The 26,480-nt window shown below is 34.8% G+C and overlaps 1 protein-coding gene and 1 pseudogene across 1 annotated transcript; one reads left to right on the top strand and one right to left on the bottom strand.

Moving 5' to 3' along the window:
• Positions 1-980: 980 nt before the first annotated feature.
• On the bottom strand, positions 981-14,173 carry LOC121791769 (annotated as a pseudogene).
• A 5,816-nt stretch (positions 14,174-19,989) lies between these two features.
• LOC121791768 (QWRF motif-containing protein 7-like) lies at positions 19,990-25,922 on the top strand (the record flags this gene model as incomplete). Its single annotated transcript, XM_042189611.1, has 8 exons — positions 19,990-20,013; positions 20,889-21,046; positions 21,932-21,974; positions 22,515-22,982; positions 23,658-23,894; positions 24,011-24,100; positions 25,123-25,290; positions 25,764-25,922. Coding segments are annotated over 8 exons (1,347 nt in total), but the record flags the coding sequence as incomplete, so codon positions are not given.
• Between the last annotated feature and the right edge of the window lie 558 nt (positions 25,923-26,480).

The raw sequence follows: 26,480 nt of genomic DNA, 5'->3' as shown, positions 1-26,480 counted from the left end.
CAGCTTCTTTCACCCTATTATGAACTTTTGCTAGTAAAGCCTTTTTTTCTTGTATTTCATCTTGCAGTTTCTGCACATAAATTCCAAGTGAGAAAACATGAATAAATAACTATATAAGACGCCCAATATACAGACCAGATCCTCTAGCTACAGTATTTAATTAGCTCTAGAAAGTAGGCCAAAGCATTAAGGTGGAATTATTTAAAAGACGCACAGATATCTCTTGACGAATGTCGTCCAGATTAGAATCATCTGCTCCATTAGCTTCTGAGGAAAGCAGTTTCTTAACATCTTTCAGGTCAAATTCTTTTGACCTACAACCCGTTCCAGATCCATGCGCCTTCTCTGCAAGAATTTAGACCAATATATAATCAGCATAGCGAAGCAACCTTCATAAAAACAAAAAAAAAAAGGTACCAACAATTTTAGCATAATTCATAAATAACATAAGCAATATGACTATATTTCGAAGTGATATTTATCCTAATTTCATTTACTTTTTTTACTTGAATTTCTTTTAAGAATGCCCTGTTATATAGTATAGTTTTTTATAACAAAACGATCTCGTCTTGATTTAATGTGAAGATAAGGTTCTTTTACCAATTGATTCAAACAATATCATTTAGCTCCTTACATGATATTCCCATAACACACTATTATGTCTTAATGAAATAATAAGCCTCTAGCATTCAACATAAGAGAGAGTTTAGTATGTTAAGAGCAAATTAAGAGCTCTTATATAGTGTTAATTATATTATTGATGCGCATGTTAGTCTTAGTAAATGACTCATGTTATTTTTATGGCCAGAGGAAGCCTACCATAAAACATATGTTTCAGTGTAGAAGATTATTCTATAATTTTGTTAGATACTTAGATTACACTAGCAGCTTTGGAAGTTGGACCTACATAATGGCAGCCTTAAGTCCGGAAATCTTACAATTGCTTTGGTGTTAAATGACATCATGATGGCAATTAAGATTTAAAGATAAGCAAGAATTATCTACAGGCTTTTAATGTTACAGTTCTATCGTAATACTGAGACTATAATGCAATATTTTAGAGACTATAACAGACTCCAAAGCTGGAGGTTACCTTCATATTGCTTAATGTGTTCCGAGATCCGTCAAGTCTTCCTCTTGGCCCGTTCTGTCCACGGCCTTGTTGGGCTTTCAGTTTTGCTTCTGAAGCTTCTCTCTCCAGATATTTAATTTGATCATCAAATGAACCAGAAAGTCGGCCAGCCCTAACGTTTTGTTTGGGAAGAAAATTGTTTGAGCTGAACTACGGTAAAACCTACAAAATTCCTTTACTTTATAATTGACTTCTACCCAAATTAAACTTGAAAGTAGAAACCACCTTAAAGGGGCACATGGATAGATGGAAAACAGGAACTCAATTGGTAATCAACATAAAGAAAAACATGGTGTTTTCAAGAAGATGGAGCAATTTAATAGGAACATTACATGTTTATGTAAGAAAATTATATAAATAAGCATTTAGATAAATATACTGTGATATGAATGCACTTACTTTGTCCTTAAGTTAAGAACTCATAAAATAATGAGTCCATCATCAAAATTCCAACTTACTCTCTTCTTTTGTCGACTTAGTAGGTTATTAATATTAACTTCACAAGTAGTACATCAGAATTTCGAAATATCTGACAACTTACTCACAATTGATTATTTCCTAGGCTGTACCAAAACAGCATAATATCAATACTAAACATCCATTGATTTTCTATTGAAACAAGATCAATTAAATATGCAGCAGAAGATGAATTAGCATGATGCATTCCTACAAAGAAATGGTATAAAAAAGGCAAGAGAAAGACTCATGTTATTTGGATGTGCAGGGGTTCCAGATTAGCTTACATTTTGTACCCATCCGATGTGTAAACCTCCTTAAGGTTTGGTATCCTCTGATCAAAGGCGACAGTTTTACCAACTTCATAATCTTGACAAGCACTTGCCTCTCAGCATTACCCTACAAAGAGATGCATATTATAATAAATAAAAAAAAGAAATACACCAATACCCTGCTGAAGAAACAGAACATAAACAGGAATACTCTTGATTAAACATGCAAGGGAAAATCAAATTTAACACTGCATAACCAAACAGCTAAAGCCTTTTCTCCAAAAAAATATGCCTGCAGTAACTTTCTGAATGCAAAAAATCTTAACATGATACTCCCTCCGTTCCATGTTAATAGAGGCGTTTCATTTTCTGCACTTGTTTTAGAAAATATTACTAATAAATAGTTAAAATGGAGAAAGAGTAAAGTAAGAGAGAAAATAATGTAGAGAAGAGAGAATAATGTAGAGAAGACTCTTCTCTACATTATTTTCTCTCTTACTTTACTCTTTCTCCATTTTAACTATATTTTTCCAAAATGAGCGCAGAAAATGGAACGCCTCTGTTACGGCAGAACGGAGGGAGTAATACATATGGCAATATATATGATGAATCAATTGCATAAGAACAATAATTATTTCCCCCTAAAAGAAAGGAACAATAACTGTTTTCAAACACCAGTGGATGCATGCAATCTTCCTTTATTTATAACAAAAGAAAAACAATACAAGGAATGAACCATCACTATAGTGCAAAACCTTAAGATAATAGTTTTATTTTAAGTTAAAACAAGGGATAGAACAAGAAAATGCTGAAAGCCTACCATATCAATCAAAACATTGAGTACTGTAGAATTGTCTGAATGCAGAACAGACAATGCAGTGGGATGATTAGTCTGAGGCAGCATGTGATTCGGAATGTTGATCCTACCAATAGGCACAGCTAAACTATTAGGGCCAATAGGAATTGCAAATCATTGTCAGAAATTGATGCAACTGCATAGACATGAACAAGCAACCTCGGTCTGCGAAAATCATGCACGATAATCTGTAAGTGGTTATAGTTAGCTTCTCTTGCACATGCTCTTAAGATACGAGAATCTTTATGATCCGTGACAATGAAAGCATTGAGCAACCTGCCAACTGCAGTTTCAATAGCTATAGCCCACATGTCTCCATGTTCCAATTCCTGCAATAATTTTTCAACAATGTAAAGACCTAAACTACCTCAAAATATTACAGAAGCCTCACATGACTGAAAACAACTAAGTGATCCTTAAATCTAAAAACAAAAGTCTCTATCCTGGTACACCAGAATCGGGATCTGGGTGAGGGTAGACAGTAATCTCCTTACTAGAAATTATGTCCTCAACAATGAATTAGTTAGTAAGTCACATAATGCTCTAGGGTGAAATTTTAACATGTTAAAAAAATAAAGAAAAATGACATACACAGAGAACGGGGAAAGCATTTGACATTGTCATCAACTCACTGAGAACAAGAGTCATTTAATATGATTCCATTTTGTCATCAGTTAAAGTCCAAAAGTATCTAGATTCTAATCAAAAAACAAGAAGGGATCACAACCTATAACTTACTGAGTCAATCACTGAAACAGGACAGATACTTTATGAAAAAAAAAAGGAAAATGGATGGTGGTGATTACTTTGACAATGAACAAATGCAACATGATAATACTTATAAAAGAGCAAAAAAACAGAACCCCTTATGTATGTTCCATGTTGATACACATTTAGGTTAAGTGATCAAGAAAATCTCTAGTACACAAGATTTATGGCTTGTTTAAATGGCTCTCAAACTTTGGCTGAAGTTATCTACTTTTCCTTTTCACCAGAATCCAACAACAAACCTTTTCATTCCCCAAAAGCACTAATTGGTTACATTTCATCAATTATATATGGAGAAACAGAAGCATACAATTATTTTGCAAAAACCAACAGTAAACCATGAAGATCCATTAACAAGCATAAATAGGTAGTATCAATATCATGCAGGACGCAGTAAGCTAGTGAACTTGAATAATATACCACATGGGAACCTAAGGGACCAATGGGTGGAATACTAAATTTATGCTGGTTCCGCTCGATCGCCTGTAAAAGATTGGTTACCCGACCTCCTCCAAATGCAGTAACCTTCAAAGAAAAAGAAACTAAGATACAAATAAATAAAGTAAACGTAACAGAATATACGAATATCAACAAGATGAGAATCGAGACCTTATTCCTTTGATGCATTTGGATTTCACGTATCCGTGAGGAAATATCACGATTGCTTTTATCGACATCTTCAATCTGGAGAAGGACATGCTGACTAAATTATCCATAAACAGTGACTGAGTAGTTGGAGGGCCGAACTATGAATAAATTCAGTGGTCCAGAAATACTGCCACAAGGTGTGTCCAACCAATCACATATGCAGAAACCACTTCTCTCCTTTTTTTCTCTCTTTCTGCAATTGTGATCGATTCAACTCACCACGTGGCAATATATGTGCATATCAATTAATTTTTACTCCCGACCCATTGTTAGCAATTATGAAAAAAATTTGGTGTCGGTATCGGCATCGTCGGGAGCAACCATGTGCCATTGTTAACTTTTATTGATACGTTTCTAGGCATCATTAATCGAAAAAATTTATGATAAAATAATAGAATTTTTGGGCCAATGTATATTTTGAAATATTGAATATATTAAGTGGAAACTTAAGAAGTACAATTAAACATAGAAAATGAAAAAATAGATACAAATTATACTGTAAAATATAATACTACATCCGTCCCTTAAGAAAATAAATTATTTCCAATTTGGATCATCCCTTAAAAATAGAAACTTGTTACAATCTCTATTTTAGGACGTGGACCTCACAATCCACTAACTTTACTCTAAAATGAATAAATATAAGTAAATATATTTCTATTAAAAATAAGAAAAAAATATACTACCTTCGTCTTTGAAAATACAAACTTTTGAAACGGCACGGGTTTAATGCACAATTGGTAAATAAGAGAGATGAATTGGTAAAGTAAGAGAGAGAGGAAGAGAAACAGTAGTGGAAGTAGTGTAGTGGGGTCCACGTTCTAAAACAAAAGTCTAGAAAGTTTCAATTTGTAAGGAATGAACCAAAATGAAAATAGTTTCTATTTTCAGAGGTAGTATATATTTTGTAAAGATAAAATGGGTGTGTGCAAAATAAAGTGCCCATTAAGAGAAAACATAGTTTAAAATAACATAATCATACACTCCCTCCGTCCCACTCTATGTGGAGCATTTCTTATTCGGCACGGGATTTTATGCAATGTTGTTTTCGTGAGTTAAGAGTAAAGAGAATAAAGTAAGAGAGGGAAAAGAAGAGAGGATGAAGTTTCTATTTTAAAAAATGTGCAATTTAGAGTGGGACATCCCAAAAAGAAATTTGTGTCAACTATAGTAGGGGAGGGAGTAGTAATGTTTGCAATAATAAAAATATAAACAGAAGATGAATAGGCGTGTGAAATAATATAAAGGGATGTTGTTAGCAAGAATCGATCTGCTAACCTCATGCAACTGAAACACAACAGAGAACCAATTGCGCATACTTTGTGTAATTTATCAATGATAATATGTAGCTTTGTCTATGCCATAAATGAAGATTTTCATGAAAAGAAACAGGAACTGGAAATATCTAGAAACATGACATGTTGTGAAAGTTCAATTTATTAAATATCATGGTGAGAGCAGAAAAGGACATTGTAAAGACTAAAGACTTCAATTCTTTTGACATTTCCACACATATAGAACATACAACTAGTTCTTGGTATGCAATTCCATTGCATGCCTTTAGCTTGCACTGTCCTGGTGCATGATTTTAAAGATGCACAAGCTGAAGCATCATACAGATACCATTACCTGAATGGAAATCTGGTGTATTTCATTATCTACCATAGCTATCCTCTGCCGCATATTTTCCTCTTCTTCCTTCGATCTAAATGACGATTTCATTTTGATGAAAAGACCATTGAATTCTGAAAGCATAAAAGCTAGCACATAGCAGATGAAAGAACTTTAGAATGGAATGCTACCTCTGAATGTTGACATTAGCATTATCAACTTCAGCTTGAAGTTCCCTAAGCCTTTCCTCCATCTCATTTTCTTCAGCCTATTGAACCATATCATATTTGCAAGTTATATCTGGTTCAGTTGTATTTTGGTGTAAGATATACTCCCTCCGTCCCAAGATAGTTGGGGCATTTCTTTTGGACACGAAATTTAAGTAATTGATATGTTAAAGGTTAAAGTGGAGAAAGTAAAGTAAAAGAGGGAATAAAGTAAAAGAGATAAAGAGAGAATAAAGTATGAGAAAAGATAAAGTTTTTTTGACTTAAATGGAAATGACTCAGCTAACTTGGGACAACCCAAAAGGAATACGACTCAACTACCTTGGGACAAAGAGTACATTTTATAAACAGATACCTTATGATCCCATATTAATATGTCACATTCAAAACCACCAACTCACTCTAAGAACATGTCTGAGTTCAATGAATTAGTATCCATACTTTTTTTATGGGTAAATGAATACTCCCTTCGTCCCACAATAGAAGTCACATTTGGTGTGCGCACGAGTTTTAAGAAATGTAAAGAATAATGGGTTGGAAAAGTTAGTAGAATATGAGGTCCACTTTTTTATATTAGATTTATAATAGAATGTGAGTGAAGTGAGTTAGTTGAACGTGGGACCTACTTACCATTTATGGTAAAAGTGAAATGTATCTCTTATTGTGGGACGGACCGAAATGGCAAAATGTGCCTCTTATTGTGGGACGGAGGGAGTATAAATTTAAAGATTGTACCACAGAGGACTCGATCCTAAGAACTTTGGTCGCGGGCATTATCTCTCTTAATTATGTATGTATTTTTTTCTTAGTTTTAGCCATAAATGAATATAAATTTAAAAGTAGCTTTAGCCATAAGCTATTGGAAAGTAGTGAGGGACTTTGCACAAGCTCACTTTTTGGTCTTACACATTATGAATTGGTCCAAAAGTTATATAAGAAAATATAACTTATTTTCAAAAAATTAAATCATGAAATACAATTCATATAGCTAATTATATCAAAACATACAAACTAAAGTCCAAAATTGGTCTCTTACAAAGCTTCTCGTACTAGATTTGTTTTGGTCCATATGTAAAGATTTTGACAAAAGCTAACTGTCAACTGCATTGACCTGATTAATTACTGAGTTAAACATAGACCATAACATATTGTCTATAACCAAAACCTAACACAATGTATAGGACCAAACCAATAGGTTTTTTGTACAAATGTACGAGACCAATTTTGTACTTCCGTTTGACTATTTAAAATACTATTTCACCCATAATCCAGTCAAAATGTGGTTGACCGTTAATTTTTTACAAAATCATTAAAAGTGGACCAAAAATATTGTTTAGGCCCAAATGCTATTTATAGGGCCTAAAAGTTTTTTTTCTCAAATGTACGCTACCAATTTTGGACTTTAGTCAAAAATATAATTCATACTGTATAACTAATTAAATAAAAAATGCAATTATATTTTTAGAAAAACATTTAGAGAAAAAAAATAATGTATTTTCTTGAAAAGAAACTCTTCATATGTCAAGCTTAAAATTACAATAAAATAAATATTTTCTCAAAAAAAATATATTAAAAAATATAATTCATATAACTTATTATATCAGAGGTTTAAATTAGACAATACTTAATTTCTAAAAAAATTGTATCAGAATATATAATTAATCATTAGAGCTAATGTGTAGGAGCACTTTTGAACTCTTAAATTATATTGGAATTGGGAGAAACTGCACTTATGGAGTAATCTGTATTAGATTCCCACGGTAAATAACATCAATGCATATCTCAAGACTCATAGTAACACCAACGACCTTGGATTAGTTTGTTTCACCTATGTCAGTTTTAAAAGGCCAATTGGTAGCAAGTGTGTTACCTGTGTATTTTGCTGATACTGCTCATGCATTTCCTGGATCTGCCTCTCGAGTGATCTGACCTGTTTAACCATAATTTCAATTTGCCTATTTATGCGCTCTTGTTCCCCTGTTAGCTCAAGCTGCTCCTTCACAGCCTAAAATAAAATCTTTACATTTCAGAATCTTAGTCACAAAAACAATACTGCTATGGAACTCTACAAGAGTGAGTACACCAATTATGCTGCTGTGCATAGAAGAAAAGAAGTTCGAGCAATTTACCAAAGTAGAGGCAAACATTTTTTCTCAAAGAAACTTGTAAAGAAGAAGATATACACTTCAAGATTTAGTCGAGGCAGACTCTAAAGAACAGTTATTTGGCACAGGCAAAAGAACATTATAGAGAATGAATGACAAAACTAGAACCTAAGGGAAATGGGAGATCTGAGCAAGAGTACATTTTTCATCAGCCTTTGATAATTAACAGAATCTATTGTAATTCAAAAATACCATACCATAGAAAGATTTTGCTGTAGATCCTCCTTCAATCTTCTAACTTCAGATGTTCTTTCCATCATATTTGATATTTCATCTTTCTTTGCTGCCAATCGATCATTCAACTTTTCCATCTTGTGCTGCAATAAGCAATGTGGGTATTATCAGTTAGCTCTCTTTGAATCAAATCTCAGCCGACATCTCAGGTTATTTGGCAAAATAAATTTGGCCAAAAACGAACCCAGCAGGATGGTGCACTAATAGTCCACATTTAGCTAGTTTTATCTTATCTTTGGAAACAACCCAATAAGAATTTACTAAGTACTCTGAAGAGTAAGGAGTTTCCACTAAATCGTTTACAACCAAAGCAATCAATGACATCACCACCAGCTTATTATCACTACTCGGTGGCGGTAAATCAAACATCAACACAGAAGATCTTCTGTAATATGCTTCCAGGTCACTTTGGACACAGACAAAGAACAGATAAAAGTTTTTTCCAGGAGATAGAAAAACCACATACATGATTCTGGTCAATCATTGCTTGACAGCTAGGTATCCTTCCTTTTAGCTTTTCAATCAACTTATGTTGCTCATCAAGTTTTCTATCAGCATCATATACCCACGACCAAGCTAGTTTCTTTCTTAATAACTGCACCTGTTGTGACATCTCCTCCATAACTTCCATGTTTTTTATCTTTTCTTGTAGTTCATCAAGTTCCTTCTTTGCCGGCCTTAACGAATCTTCCAAATGACTAATCAGGCCATTTGCATCTTGTAGCTGCTTGCCAATTCCGTTTAGTAGGTCATCCACTTGTTGAAGAAGTGTTGCCTTGAAGTAGAACTGTAAAGATGGTGTTACTTGTTTTGTTGTAACTAAAACTAGTGATTACATTTATCCAAATTAATGAGATTCAGTTGGCTATGTGGAAGTAGAAAATTAGTTAATTACAAGTTCATTGTTACCTTGAACTTGTCTTTGTCATTGCCTGAATGCAGAAATTCTCTACTCTTGTCTTGTGTCATGATTGTGCATGGATTCTCTACATCAATCTATACAGCGGACACAGGTCAACCACATTAACAGAAAGATTGTAGCATCATCCATAAAAACCGAAGGCAAAGAGTGGGGAGAGGATATAATAATTAGATTAGAGAATGAAACTATCCAATAAAAGAATTATGTCCCTTTTAGTTCCCAGAACACTCATATTTGAGAAATATGACCTTTTTCGATATATGCTTGAACAATATAACAATGAAATATTAAAATGAGAATCATGAGATGCAGTAGTGAAATCCCATCAAAGCACTATGATCATTTACGCCAAAAGTGGCTACAAAAAATCCCAAACATGTATGTCCCAGGTAAAGACACTACCTGAAATATTTAAATTGATATTCCACATTAATATGAACATAGGTTCTAAATCTATGTACTAAGAAAAGGACAGTCATGTTCATTAATAGATTTTGTTGCCACTGTCCATGACAAATAAAGCCAATGCAGCACATGACAGCTCAACCCTGTTGACCAACATCTGTTTGAATTTGAAATATATGCTTTCACAGTGCACAAGACATAAAAAGCTAAGCAAAAGCTACATTCTTTCCACCAAACAGACAATGCAGGTTAAAAAAAGCCCAGTGGAAAATTACACATGGAATTTTCATATTAACTAATAACTAGCACAGTTAAAGCATACAACTCTTAGCTGGGACGGAGGGAGTACAATACTTGAAATTATATACTCCCTCCGTCCCCCATAATTCGTCACCATTTGACCCGGCACGGGTTTTAATAAATGTAATAGAAAGTGGGTTGAAAAAGTTGATGGCATGTGGGTCCTACATTTATACTCCCTCCGTCCCGAGCTACTCGCTCATTTCCTTTTCGGCACGGAGATTAAGGAATGAGTGTATAGGAAAGTCAAAAATGACGGCTGTAGGTGAAAATTTTTACTAAAAATGGAAAGAGTGCAAATAACTTGGGACGCCCAAAAAGGAAATACGTGCAAGTAGTGCGGGACGGAGGGAGTATATTGGTTTTATAATAAAATGTTAGTGTGAATGAGTTAGTGGAATGTAGGGTCCACTACCAAAAATGGTAAAAGTGAAAGGTGACAAATTTTTAGGGACAGACGAAAAAGGAAATAGGTGACAAATTTTCAGGGACGGATGGAGTAGTTAACTCTTACAATACTTGAAATCTCAAACTGAGTAACATGTGGCTAAAAATATATGGAGTTAAATTTCCAATCCCTCCAACCATTCAGTTCAAGGTTATAAAACTCTTCATTTTCTCGGTCTTTTATGGCCAATGAACTAGTTTCAGAGTGGACTGACCTCCCTAAGAGTAAAAACAAATCCCATAATTAATAATCAGTGATAAAGTTAACTCACTAAAAGGACTTACTTCCACTACTAACCATAATACAAAAGGTTAGAGAAATTTGACTGTTATCACATTGTCCTTTCATATTGCTTTGTAGTACTCCCTAAGATGTTTTTCCCCAACTCTTTTTAGGATTCAAGAAGATACCAAGTTAAAGAGGCACATAAGTTCTAGATAGTAGCATTTTCCTCTCCTGAATTGATACGGCGGTATCTAAGATAATACGATATCAACACAGAATGTTAGTCCAACATTGGTCTAGTTGAGGACAGCATTGCAGATGACAGAATTCATTCTTGATCTGATCTTTTTCTCTCTCCACTAGTATAATGTGGTAATTCTCAAATGGGAAAGATAGTTGAGCACACTAAAGCATCAAAGATTCCATGAAACGCTGCATCATAAAAAGCTTAACCAACTAAAACATATCAACAACATTTGCATTAGTAAACTATTTCCAGATCCTAAAAGACATTAACACACAAAGAATGGCATACTTTAAGGACGGGAGATAAGGTGTCAATATAATGCTATCTCACTAGCAACATGGAAGGGTGGAACCAGACAGCATAGGAAGATATGTCATATGTTTAACATATATTCTTTTAAGTTGAGGTGCAGTAAAAGCTATTGAAGTTCTCCATCATAGGCCTGAGGTCACCCTTTCAGTCAAATGTCTATGTCATTTGCTAAGTAACTTAGTGACCCAATAAAGTTTGATCTATAAACATCAAGTGAGAGAGCATCCTGAATCAGCATTCAGCAACAAGGTCAGACTCAAGAATAAGAGACAGAGAACCAAGTCAATAACATGTCCATATCATTAACTAACCAAAAAGATAGCTTTCCTAGTCATCAATGAAGTAAAATTAGATAAAGTGTGCAGCGGAATCAATTCATCTTTCATAAATTCAAAAATTGCATTGAAAAGGTTAGTAGTACTTACATTGAAGTATTCTACAATCTCACGGAGATCCTCTCTCTTGGAGCCAATTTTTCTACCTGAATAGTGAGCAATCAGGATAGCATACAAATATTTAACATGATAGTTGTCATTATTAACTAAGTAATAAAGAGAGACAAGCATTAGATAGTAATAAAAATTGAAGATAACCAAGACGTCATAAATAAATCCCATGATGAAATCATTTTCTTGAAAAAGAGCACATAGGAAGGGTGGAACCATACAAGCATATAGGAAGAAAAATAAATCCCCGTGATTAAGGAGAGACAAACATTTTCTTGAAAATTTTAATTTCTCGGTTATAGAAATAAACCATCAACCAACCTGCAGAGAAGAAAAACTCAACAGAAAAAATAAAGTATAGGCATTACAGAACATCCCATTTATTCAATTATAAATTGACTTGTATGAAAAAATATGCCACAAATTCAAGAATATCATTATATATTTGAAAATTCTCAAAATGAAAAGTTCAAAGGAAACATCTTCTCACTAAGGGTTTTTCTTATACCAGTTTTCCAAAGGAACAGATGTCATTGTCAATGACCATCAGTAATCCAACTTGGGCAAAAATCTTTTTTACAATGAATTGACAAATGCAGGAACACATCATAGAAAAATCACTGTGTCACCTGAGCAGTGTGAAAAAAAAAATCAACACAATCAAGTATCAAGAAATATTTTAGTATTGTAAATTTTCAAAGTTAATGTTACACTTTAATTTTCTTCCTATATAAAAAGTAAATTTTTACTACTCCCACTTGTTCCCCCCCCCCACTTGTCTCATTTTGCCATTTTCATCATGTCCCCATTAATTGTCCCATTTCAGTTACTATTTTTGGTAAGTGTACCTCATATTTTACTAACTCATTCCACTCACAATTATGATAAAAATATGCATATAAAACAATACTATTATGGTAATTTTAGCACTAATTGTTTTGTAAGTTGCAGTAAAATGGTGAGAAACTAATTTATTGTTTAATGAGTTCACAAATTAATATTTCTTGATAAGACAAAGCATAGACACATCTGAACAAATGAGCTCACAAATTCATAATCACTTCTACTCGTACATATATTTCTTAAAATAGCAGTTTAGGCAGGGATATTGGAAATATTCAACTGTTTCTGGACATGCACCGAAAACAAATGAGATATTAGACCAAGCAAATAAAACCTTGACTATTTTTTAATGTGATGCTGCCACCAGCAGATTCTGTGATTCTACGCTCCACAGTGATGGTGTCTCCATACAGTTCATGCTTGAAAGCATCTTCACCTTGATTCTTTATCTCAACTTGGACTAGCGCAGAGCTGTATATGGACAAAAATGGTTTGAAATAACTTATAAGACACGGTATAACAAGAAACAATTTAGTCAAGCACCTTCCATAAATAAATTACGTTGATAACAACTTGCTAGCTCCAAATTGGAGATATGATGCTACAGCATGCTATGTATACGATAGGCACACATCAATAAACATTATAGAAATGAGATGTACAAAATCATATGCAGTGGCATCTCAAGAATTAAGTCAAGTTGGTTATTTTTCATAATTTAGACTTTAGAGTGGTTCAATTTTCAACTCATAAGGGTAGAGAGGAAGAAATCAAATTAGAGAAGGAGGCCTGAAATTTTGATTTAGAGACTTAAACTTTCAAATCAAAGTACATACTTATCAGACATAAGTCTTCCCCCTAAAGCAAGAGCAAGTAGATAGGGATACATAGGATACAATAAAAGCAGTAATTACTTAGAGCATTCGGGCCAATGAACATGTTTATATTTGAGTATTTAAAAGCAATTGGTTGCTCTACTTCAGTCTCAATTCTCTCTACAACTCAAATTAGTTTTATTTGAGAGGTTTACAGGCATTCTCTTTGATGGAAAGGTACATATATTTCCCCTTTTTCAACATATTCTATAGAGTGGATAATATTCCCCAGGCAACCCTTTTCCCCTCCAATTTATGATAATACTGTTAGATAAATCTCTCTGATGATAAATCTACAAGCAAAGAGAAGGCACTGTAAGTTTACAACAATGTAAAAACATCTGAAAATGCTGATTGCAATTCATTACCCAAATACCCCAAATATTTTGGGGGAAAAAGGGACAACAAACCTGCAGCCAGTTTTGATAAAATCCTTGAGTGTATTCGCTCGCTGCGTACCACGAGCTCGGCAGCCGAATGCGACACAAAGTGCGGTTAATATTGCGCTCTTTCCGCCTGAATTAATTAACAGGATAAAATTGAAAATAGGAACCAAATTGAGGGAGATAGAGTTAGGGGTGTAGAGAGAGAGGGAGAGGGGTGGGTGCGTGCGTACTCCCATTTTGGCCGGTGATGAAGTTAACCAAGTCTCCGAACTCAATGTCGAGATTGCTGTGGCACATGAAGTTCTCGAGATGGATCCTAGAGATTATGCCGGCTTGCAGGCGCTTCGGAGAGGGCTCCATACAGTGAGAGCGGGAATTTGCAGTCACTCAACCCCAAAAACAAGAGGTAAAGAAATTGGCTTCTAGAAGTGTTGAATATATATGCGTGTTTTTTAAATTGTTTTTATACTAATGATAAAATATTTTATATTTTGTTAATTAGTAGTAGTATCGTTTATTGACATAATTTCATTTATATTTAAAATTCTAAAAATAATAACATTAATATTTATAAAATTATTAATAAATTAAGAGCATCCACAATAGTGGTATTTATAAAATTATAAATAAAATAAGAGCATCCACTATTGCAACCGGCTAACGCGACGGACAAAAGAATAAAGCATGAGAGCGGCTAGCCAATTTTTTTAATTTTTTCTAAAAAATATTCTATTCCTATTTCATTTTTTTCTATTTTTTTTCTTCAATTCATTTCGTCGTTATTGTTTTTGGTGTTTTTTTTCTCATGAGGACTAGGGTATTGGTTAAGCTATTGCTAGGCTCTGTGAAGGGTATGATGATGTGGCACGAGGAGTTTTTGGCTAAACTATTTGTTAGGGCGTCTTTATTGTGGATGCGGATGCTCTACGAAGATGGAGATAAAAAGGTAAATACTAGGACTATTATTGAAAGTGGGCCTCCACATCTAATTTTACTATAACTGCATCTAATTTCAATTAATTGAAAAATATCTTATTTTGTCATTTCAAAATACTCATAATTTAAATTTTCATTTGCTTTTTATCCATTTTAGGTAATGGCTAAATTATTATATTCTTATTATAAAATCAATAATGAGATTCACCTTCCACAAACTAATTTTAATTAAATCTTTCTTTAAAAAGTAAAACAATTTCTTAAAACTAGTTCTGAATTAAAAATGTGATTACAAATTATGGACGGATAGGGTATATGCATGTTTCAGTCATTGTCATACACCAATCCCCCAACTTCAAAGAAAACATCCGCAATATGTACTTCTTTGATACTGTCCATGGTGTTATAATAGACGTAATCTCTCAATATATAATGTCACGGTTTTTGTGGACTATTTTTGGCGCCTAACTTAATAAAATGTGAGTTGTGCATATTATAAAAAATTGGACTCATATATTAAATCTCTCATTCTATGGTTGAATGTGTTATAAATATAAAAGTAAAGGTCAATTTTGATCTAAACATATGATCAAAATATGAATTTGGTGCATATTATAAAAAATTTGACTCATATATTAAATCTCTCATTTTATGGTTGAACGAGTTATAAATATAAGAGTAAAGGTCAATTTTGGTCTAAACATATGACCAAAATATGAATTTGGTCCAAAACATCCACTTTTTAAAAAACAGTTCCATAACAAATGAAATCTTTGTCGGAGTGGTCATTTTTACGGTTCCGTCAAAAAAATTAACGGTCATACCACTGTGCATTTAGTGTTGACCATTAGTTTTTTTACGAAACCATAAAAATGACTACTCCGATGACATTTTCATTTGTTATGGCCCTGCTTTTCAAAAAATGAATATTTTTTACCAAATTTATATTTTGATCATGTGTTACTACGTAAATATAATTTGGCTCCTAAAAAGTAGCGTATGTGGCTGAAAAGAAGGACATTTTCTAAACTAAGAGTTAATACAATTAGTTTCTGAAAAAACTAACTTTATCTTTTTATACCAACAGTTAATATGCCTAATTTTTAGTACTATGTTAGCAATTAATCAAGGAGGACCAAATCAATTCACCACGTAGAGGAATTGTGCCGATTGGATATTTTGGTTGTTCACTTTTAAACTATTTAATTGTTTTTAAAAAAATTACTTTACATTACTGCAACCATTAGATAATAGAGTTAGATATGAAATAACTACTCTTATACCTTTGAACCAATTGTTAATATGCCCAACTCGAATATTAATATGCAACAATACTTTGGATGCAGAGATCTATAAATACCAGTTTTTTAAAGAAAAATTGCATCTTCAGTTTTTCTTCTCTCTCTACAATCTTTAACACTAATATAATTTCAATATTTTTTGCAGAAAGTGAATTGAATAGAGAAGAGACTACAACAACGATACAGTTTCCTCTACTTCTTTTCTTTTTCATTTTGTGTAGTATATTTGTTTATTTTCTAAAAGTATTATTTTTATGGATTTCATGAATCTTAACTAATTTACCTAGCTTCAGTGTTTATCTTTTAAGTTTATTGTCTCTTTGATCCTATTTATAGGCATTAAACAATAAGAAATAGATACAACACCCCTATTAAAACATCTTATAAGCTTTTGCAGTCATTGCACACAACAAAAGGGAGGAGAAGAGGTGAGGAATTGAGAAGAGAATGAGGAATTCAAATTAAAGAACCCAAATTCCCAAATTTGAATCTGTAAATACTAAATCTTCATGTTGTTTTGAGTTTTTATTATATTTTGTACTATTCATTTTTTAACTCTTTTGGTGTTAATACTAGTGTCAGTAAAATGCGTAGATTTTGAACTTTTCGAGTTGTCTAGAATAACGTAGTTCATTATTCATATTTTCCATAAACTAAAATCGATATACGCATGGGGAAAATTTTGAGTACACACCCCTCGCGGACATCATAAACACATACTACAATTATAGAATGTGAATGTGTTACAACTGCAAGTTAAATACTTACTTTGTCCCGCAATAGAAGTCCAATTTAGCTATGACACGGGTTTTAAGAAATATAAAGAAAAATTGGTTCAATAAGTTAGTAGAATATGGGCGTTCCATATTAGAAATTTGGGTTTCCACATGACTAATTTAATGTGTATGACTATCTTTTAGTTGCCCAATTAAAGTGATCCTATATAGATTTGTTGTGAAAATAAGTGTAGATACCATTTTGTGATTTTCTGTTTGTTGAGGGACCGAATAGAAAATAAAGGACAAGGTTATGGGCCGAGAATTATTTGTTGGGCTGCTTCATCTTATTGATGTTTGGGCCAAGGATTTAATTTGAGTTGGGCCTGAGGGAATTAAAGAGGAAGAGGGGCTGACAGATTATTTGATTTGGGCCTAGAGAAGAGAATAAATGGGAAGAGCATTGTGCCGAAATCATGGGTTTGCAAAAATAATTGAAGATAGTGCCGGACGGAATTAATTTACGAGGTAGCTTGGGCTGAAATTAATTTGGTCTTATGGTAGAATTCTAATTAAGTTCTTGGGCCATGATTAATTAGGGGCATGCATTCTAATTAAAGTATAAGGATTTTAGTAAGTCTTGTTAGTAAGTTGTGTTGTTTTTAAAAAGGCTATCCCCGCGAGTTAAGGGTGGAGTCAGGAGAATCCAAGTTAAGAAGTTTTAAGCGAACAAGGTGGGCTTTCTGTTAAAGTTATAGTTTTTACGAGAAGTATTTTGTGGGCTTTTCTAACCGAGTATTTTGAAGGCTTTCTGTTTAAAGTACAGTTTTCATGAAAAGTATTTTGTGTGCTTTCTATTTAAGATGTGATGTTAATTGCGAGCTTGCTATTTGATGTGCAGTTTTATGAAAAGTGATATTTACATAAAGTGAAAGTGATGTGATTTATGTTATATGATGTTATGTGTTGCCTTATTGGTGCTTATGAAGTGTAGCCTTGTTGATACTTGTGTTCGGCTTTGACCGATAGAAATGAGTTTTGTTCCAAATATGCTTACGAGAAAAATGAAGTTTTGAAAGTTATGTGTTCGGCTTTTGATAAAAGAAAGAAGAGTTTATGTTTCAAAAAATGTTTTATGAGAAAAATAAAGTTGCAAAGATTATGTCAAGCCATGTTTTGTTTTGAACTTTGCCTATCTGATTGACTAGTAAGGGCGATGTCCCTACTAGACCAGGAGTTTCAGTTTTTGTGAATTCGGGTTTGTAAGTGGGATAAGCCCATACATTCCGGTTCACAAGGAGTTAGTGAATTCAGATTTGTAAGTGGGATAAGCCCATACATTCTGGTTCACCAGTAGTTTCGTGAATTCTGTTCACTAGGAGTTTAGTGGGCTTGTGTTCCCCAAGAGTTAGTCAGATACGTCATATGTTCCAGGAAAATAGACCTATAGATCGATTTTGACAAAGGAAAGGAAAAGTGTTTTGGTGTTCTCAGACCTTTTCTAAAAACCTCGAGTTCACTCAAGAGTGGCTTGACAAAACCAGTTTTCAGTAAACTATATTTCGGCACGTGTCCACTGAGTACACCAAGTACTCAGCCATGCATATGTTTTAAAAATGTGCAGGTTGAGCAGTGATGACGGCGTGCGGTGCTGAGCACAGGCAATGAAGATCCTTCGATAGAATAGTACTTGGATGCGTCGTGTCTCCATACATGATGTCATCTACTCTTGACTCTTCCGCTGCAATGTAAAAGTCGAGTTTACACTCTTTGTATCATGCACTTTGATATATATTATTCGAGTTATTTCAGTTCAAGTTTCAGTTGTGCCACAATTTTCCCCTTTCTTCCCCGCTTCTTTCATCCCCTTAGTCGCGATCAACCGAGCTTTCTATCCTTAGAAAGTGCGGTCGTGACACTATTACCCAAGGTCTTTCATGGGCATGTAGCCCAAATGGGTGTTATGTAGTTTAAGGGTACTTCCGTTTAGTGGGAATAGTTTTGGTTATTGCTCTATATTGTGTTTTGAACATGAAGTTATAAACTTATGTTATTCCCTGCAGAAATAAAGTATTGTGTTTTGTCCATAACTTGTATTTTTCGTTTTAGTTTGATCTCACTAAGGATTTGGGAGGACCAGTTGGAAGTAGGCATGTATGATCACCTTTCATGAAATTTCCATGCTACACTCTATAATTGATATGTTGTTGATTATGTTTGCATATGTGATTACTGATGGGTTTAATCATAAAAATATATGACGACTGCCTCTTTAGTCCTAAGTTGATATGGTTGATAATAAGATTGTTTGGGAATACACTACATGATAACATATTTGAGCGTTCATTCGGTTTGTACACATTTATTTGGTGTCCCCAAGTGAGAGATTGTTAGAAATTTGGGCTTCCACATGACTAATTTAACGTGTATGACTATCTTTCAGTTGCCCAATTAAAGTGATCCTATAAAGATTAAAGTTTGGGCTAAAGTGTATTTATTTATTGTGGAAATAAGTGTAGATACCATTTTGTGATTTTCTATTTGTTGAGGGACCGAATAGAAAATAAAGGATCTTATATTTATATAAATATAAAACAAGGTTATGGTACCCAGTGTCACGCCCGCATTTTCTAAGGATAGAAAACACGGTTGATCGCGACTAGGGGAGGATTAAGGAAGCGGGGAAGAAAGGGGAAATCAACACATCTCAACCATAGCCCGAAACAAATGGGAATAGCTCGAATCAAATCAGAGTATCTCTTCAACAATCAACAACTCCCAATGAAAATATCTCAACTATACACGAACTCAAAAGAAACAATATTTAGCGGAAGCATTTCGAGAGTAGAATCATGCTATGTATGAAGACACAACATATCCTAGACATTTGATAGACATTCTTCACTTTTATGCTCAACAGCCACCGCGCTCGTCACCGCTCAATCTGCACATTAAGAAAAACAATATGCAGGGCTGAGTACTTATTGCACTCAGTGGACACACGCCAAAAACATAGTTTGTCATGCCATATCAGTGTAACCTTGGGGTTTTAAGTGTAAGAAAATAACCCAAGTACACTAAAACATATTTCATAAATTCGACTGCGCAGTCATTTTCAGATATTGCCACCCTTATTCCCACCATCATACACTATCTGATCCAACGGGTGACAAGGGGCGTGGCCACACCCCAGGTCAACTAGACCGGCCAACTTGCTCTCAGATGGCTCCCGGTCTCGTGTACACTAGCCTGAGGGTTCGCAGCCCAACAGACCCGAATTCGATTAAACATATGTAGTAAACCACTTCAGATAGGTTTCAAAAACAAAACAGTTGGCAAGACAAACAGTTCATCTCCATAAACATTTTCGGAACAGCGTCCGTATTAAAGATAACCCACAAAATAGTAGGGTAGAAAAGCCCACCTCGAGTGCTTAAACCGAAAACAATTTCTTTCCCTTGCGATCACGATTCACTTGCGATGTTTCACCTTTAAAAATTTACATAGCACATATATCAACATATTTTCCAATCACATAAATCACATCATAACATACATCTTTGCATATCCTATCACTTCATCACATATATAATTTCATTTGAAAACTGGCAGCACTGCGCAACGATTTTATAAAAATCATTTAAAAATCATCCGACTTCCGTTGGGGCTAAAACTTTACCACAATACAGAAGACTCATCAAAGGACTTCCAGTTAAAATTTCATGTCCAAATACCCCTTTTAGGTCAGTCAAAACAACCACGTAACCTACTGGTCGAGAAAACATTTTGGGCCGAGTTGCGCAGTTAGCTTCAAAAATTCACCAAAAATTCATCTTTAATCCAAAAGGGTTGAAATTTACACACAACATAGAAGACATCATGAAGTTTACTCAGGAAAAAGAATTGGTCAAATCGGAGTTCATTTGGTCGGTCAAAAACGTGTCGGAACTTACTGTTCGGAATTCGTCGAGCAGACGAGCGGTGCCATCGCTGTTCGGCCCGTTGCTGCACGTTGTTGCTGTTGTTGGCTGCTGCACAGAGCCGGGAGACGCTGCTGTACGAACGTTGCTGCTCCGCCGTCGCTCCCTTTCCTCTTTCGACCACCATCACTCATCTCTCTATCAATTCGTTTTGTTCCATCACTGTAACTCTGCAACTCACGGTCCAGATCGGTCGTCGTCGGCTACTGCCCGTTGGTCAGCCTGTTCGCCGCCGACGTCGCCGCTGCTGACTCCGATTCGTCACCCGTGTCCACCACAGACGCTCGGCGCTGCTGCGTCGTCGCTGCTGCGTCGTCGCTGCTGTGCAGTCGAAGGTCTCGCAGCGTCGCCGTCATTCGCCATTAGCCACTGCATTGTCTGTTTGCTGTTCGGACAGCCATCGTTCCTCACCGATTCAACCTCGAAACGACACGGCAGCCCCTGAAACATCTCCGAACAGCCCCGAACCTACTCCGAACCGCCCCGAAAGATAAGTTCTCCTTCAAAAAATATGTTCTTTCGTTTCAGTTTTCAAAACGCAGCAAGGGGGCCACTGTTCGTCGCCACTGCTGGATCGTTGCCGCTGAACTGACGTTGCTGCGTTCGATTGAACCGGAGCCCTCACGCTTCTAACGTCGCCATTTCTCTTCCTCATCGCCGCTGCCTCACTCTTCTCTCTTTTTTTTTTTTTTTGCCAAAAGAAAGTAGTGAGTGGTGCTAGAGGGCTTGGGGAGGGTGTAGGTAATGATGAGGAAGTGGGGAGTGGAAGAAAACCGTCGATCATGGGGGGATGAAGAAAACCGTCGGTCATGGGAAGAAAGAAGAAGAAAGAACGAAAGAAGAAGAAAAAAAACTTGGGCTTCAAAGTGTGGTTTCCAAATAAAATGAATTGGCTTGGAAACTTAAAGTTCTTTGATGAAATTGGGCCCAACATGTAAATTGTAGAGTTTGGCTAAGTTGGTTAAAGAATAAGAAAATTTGGATGACCCAACACTCTTAAAATTAATAGCCCAAAGCCAAATTGTAAAATTATTCTCTCGACAAAAGAAACAAGGTCGAAAAAATTTTCAAGTGTACAAACGACGGTCCTTTCAAGAACACAATAAAAAGAGTAGAAAAAGTCGGGGTGTTACACAGACGTCAGAAGAATGTTCAATATCTCTGTATTCTCTCGGCAGACTATTGTGAAGGACATCTCTGATCGTTTGGAAGATCCATAGCCACTGCAAAGCAATTCCGCCGTTCAATTCTAGATGGATCAAGGTATGCTTCCGCTTTACAGTTTATACTCATTCTCCGTCGTTCTTGGTTAATCATCATAGAGGTTTATGTAATTGTTTATTCAATTATTTCAACATTCCATTTATGCATATTAGTTTTATAATAAAATGTAAGTGAAATAAGTTGATAGAATGTGAGGTAAAAGTGAAATATAATTTTTATTATGGGACATACTGAAATGGCGAAATATGACTGTTATTACGGGACGGATGAGCATATATTACAAAGTCCGTGTTCAAAATAAAGAAAGGATAAAAAAAATTAGTACGTTATCTAGCAAGCATGTTAATTTAGAATACATCAAGTTGACGAGGTATCCAGCATACTGCATTCGTGGGAGTCCTCGAACTCAAAGTCGCAAGTCCGAGGCAGTAACGTGCTCTCAACTTTCCAATTATGATGGTAGGTATAGTAAGACTATTCCATCCGCCGCCTAATTAAATAATTAACAAAATCATGCACATATTCCGTGTAGTTTTGAGTTAAAAATATTTATACGAGTATTTTCACACATTTAATCAGTTAAAGATGGAGAAATCACAAGACCGGAGGCATCCGAACGGAAGCACCTCCCCCGGCATGCCCCGGAGAAAGGCGCCAACACCGCGAACGTCGATCTATCAGAAAAGAGAAGCAAAGGAGCTAAAGAAAGAGGCGGAGGGCGGTTTGGTTAGGTTTTTGCCGCGTAGCATGAGCAAGACGGAGGAGGGGCCGAGGAGAAAGCGGTCAGCGTCGACTTCTCCTTCTGCGTGGGCCTTGTCGCCCGGCAGATCGCTTTCTTCCCCGTCTCCGGAGCCCGAGAAGCTAGCGAAACGGGAAGCGAGAAGCGGTGTGAGTGGGGTTTTGAAGTACTTCAGGCAGAAGAAGGTTTCACCTTTATTGGAAGAAGAGTACCATCAGTACCGCCTGATGTACAACAGGCTGTTGCAGTGGAGATTTGCGAATGCTCGGGCTGAATCTTCCATGGCTAACGTCAACAGAGCGGCTCAGGTATTTAGTGTGGATTGCAAGATTCTCCTCTGAATTTACTACTAAAAATTAAACTTGTTTGAAACATGCAGCACCACACTTTTTTAATGCACATTTAGCGTTTTGCGTTGTTTTATTACTAATTTAGATTGATTTTAATATTTAAAAAATTATTGATGTTTTCAATTTTATAAAATTTAAAGATATACTAAGAAAACAAATTAACTGAGACAAATTACCGATGTCAACAATTTCAATGTATTGAATCAACCTAAGATGTCATTTGGTTAACATGTTATAGGATTATTTTAATTGGAAGGGGTTGCTATTACTAATTATCATATAATTATTCATTAAATTGTGAGGTTTAATCTCATGAAACCAAATACGATGCATATTTAATCATGAGATATAATCTTGGAAATCGAACTATGAAACAATACAAACAACAGTAAACATAATTAAGTATAACATGTAACGGAAATTATTCAGGAGCTCTAGTTGTGCAGTTACATGAAATGATAAGCTTCATAATCATCTCTTAAGGAATATTTTTGTCCAACATTCTGTTCATCGTGTCAGATTACATTTATAAAATCTCACACCGAATAAGAAATGCTCCACTCATGTGTCAGACATGTATGTATACACTGTTTTACCATCTATATATGTATTTAATATGTTTATATTGAGCAGGGAAAGTTGTTGAATGGGTTGATAAAAATTTCAATGAGGAGAAAGTTGAGAACAGAGAAACGATGTGAAATTGAGAAGCTGAAACAAGGAATAAAGTTAGTGCAGATATTGAGGTCGGAAATGGGAATGCTGAATGAATGGTGTAGAATTGAGGGTAGGAATATGGAGGCTGTTGGAAGAGTTGTCAGAAAACTATCCGCCATTTCACTTTGCGTTCCTCTTGTCCAAGACGCACAGGTACTTATCTTTTGCTTAACTATTTTTCGAGCAACTTGCATTTTTTATTTTATCTAAACTTTGAAATACATTTCATATTAAATCATACTACTATAAATAGAATATTTATGATTTAGGCAGATGTGATGGCCTTCTATGACGCTATATCCACCGCCACTCAAGTCATGGGATATATCGAAGAAAGTATCATGGATATGTACTGCCAGGTAATCAAAATGAATACTTTCCTATTAAAAATAAAATCTCTTTTACTTTATTTTTTTATTTTAGATTATTCTATTAAAAAAATATTTCATATAATTGAAATAATATCATTTCTACTTTTTCCACTCATCACTTTACTTTCTCTTAATTACTTTACAAAACAACATTACATAAAATCTCATACTGAAAATTAAATGTTTCATAGTATTTATTAGGATGGAGATATTTATGATAAAAATTATGGGAAGACAATTGTAGTTCCAATGTTTTTAAAACAATGTTGCTACTAAATAAGACATTCTTCTTTTTCCAGATACTGCATTCGTTTTCTAAAAATAAAATTTTTTTGGGTTCGTTTCTTAAATTAGAAACTTTCTATTTTAAGAAAATGAACCCTATAATCCACTAATATTAATTTCATTATATTCTTTTTTTACTTTATTTTTTTATCTCTTTTACTTTATTAATTTTATATTAAAATTCATTTCATTTTCAAAATTAAGAAATGGAGTATAAGGAATCTAGGAAAAAAATATAAGAGAAAGTAGTAGTACTAGGTCTAGTACAGTACTCTCTCCGTCCCAAGTTACTTGAGTCGTATTCCATTTTGGGTTGTCTCAAGTTACGTGAGTCATTTCTTTTTTTTGGCTAAAAACAAAAATCTAATCTCACCTACTTTATTCATTCTTTTACTTTTACTTTTACTCTTTCTTCATTCTCTTACTTTATTCTATCTTCTACTTTATTTAACTCATTAAATACAACTTTCTTAAATATCGTGCAAAAAAAAACGCTTCAAGTAACGTGAGACGGAGGATGTATTATACCGTATTCGCTTGAAAGTCAACAAAGTGATGGAGTTTTCTCTGTCATCATATTAAGTCAAATGGGAAACATAAGTGAAACTAGTTTTCGTAAAATTAGGGGAATTAATTTGAGAGCTAGAAATATAACTAGAAATAATTCTAAGAAATAGTAAAATTGATTACATAAAATACGAAGTAGTAATCGTGAATTGTTATAGGTAGAGAAGACGTGTTTTCTAGTAACGGAGCTGTCGGTGATGCTCAAGCAGTACAAACAATTATTCCAAGAACTGGAAAACCCAGTTTTACTCGTTGCATCACTTGAGGTACGCCGTTGCCAATGTACGTTTTCTTTTCTTTTCATTTCTTTTCTTCTCTTCTGCTCCGTAAATTTATTGCTACTAGTATTATTTTTACATCCCAAACGGCTTATATAAAAAATAGAAGAAATTAGTGTATGAAGTTGTCTAAATCCCAGTCTTTGTCTCACATCACCTTGGTAGTAATCACATCCTTTTTTTATATGTTACTCTCTTTCTTAAAAATGGAAACTCTTCCTTTTTTGGTCCGTTTCTTAGAAATAAAAACTTTCAATTTTTGGAAATAGACCGTACAATCCACTAACATTAAGTCCACCACCGTCTCTTCTTTTACCTATTTTTTCTCTTCCGCTTTCTTACTTTACCAATTCGATATTAAAACTCATATCGTTTCAAAACTTCTCCACTCTTGTGAGGCATTTTAAGAGATTACTTCATGTGATCAAAATACGCCAAAATCAATGACAGAAGTCGAGTACGTTGTTGATGTGGGAAAGATATATAATCAATCGAGCATTTTCCTAATATCACACAAAAAGGAATATGAAGAGATAACATTGAGTACTAGCATAGTTGCTGGTCGTGGGGCCTCTAATGAGAGGTTGTACACCAAGATGTCGTCAAAGAAGACGATCACAAATTCACTCAGTGAAATATGTGGTTCATGGCAGGTTGGAAAGAGGATGGCGCATTTGTGAGGCCGAGAAAGGCATGAGTGACAAATTCATAGTGGCCATTATGTGTTGTAAATATTGATTGGAACACGTGACCGGAATGGTATCCGTGTTTAGGGCTCTATATTCGATGTAGAAGAGAAATCACCTGTCTTTTTTTTGTTAAGAGGAGCACGAGCAAAGAAAATGGGTTAAAACTTGGGTAAATGATGCCTTGGGTGCACATCTCACAAACTTGGCGTTAATATCTGCCTTGGATAACAGTATGGCCTGACGTTGATAGAATTACATTTGGTACCATGTGAATGCAGTAGTACCAGAGACGGGATGGGCCGGGTTAAGGATGATGGATGCTGAAAATTCTATTGGTGATCCCTTTGTACCTTGGCGGGAAAATTAATTAGTTCTAGCATAAGCATACGCTCATAGCATTGTTAGGGACGACTGAATAATCCCTCTGTAGCCGAGACGTTTCTTTTCGGCACGAGATTTAAGAAAAATTATATTAAGTGAGTTAAGTAAATGAATAATAAAGTAGAAAAGGAAAAAAAGATAGAGAGATGAAGAGAGAATAAAGTAGTA

Source organism: Salvia splendens, unplaced genomic scaffold (genome assembly GCF_004379255.2).
Source record: "Salvia splendens isolate huo1 unplaced genomic scaffold, SspV2 ctg904, whole genome shotgun sequence".
Lineage (NCBI taxonomy): Eukaryota > Viridiplantae > Streptophyta > Magnoliopsida > Lamiales > Lamiaceae > Salvia > Salvia splendens.
This window is presented reverse-complemented; position numbering and strand designations above follow the sequence as displayed.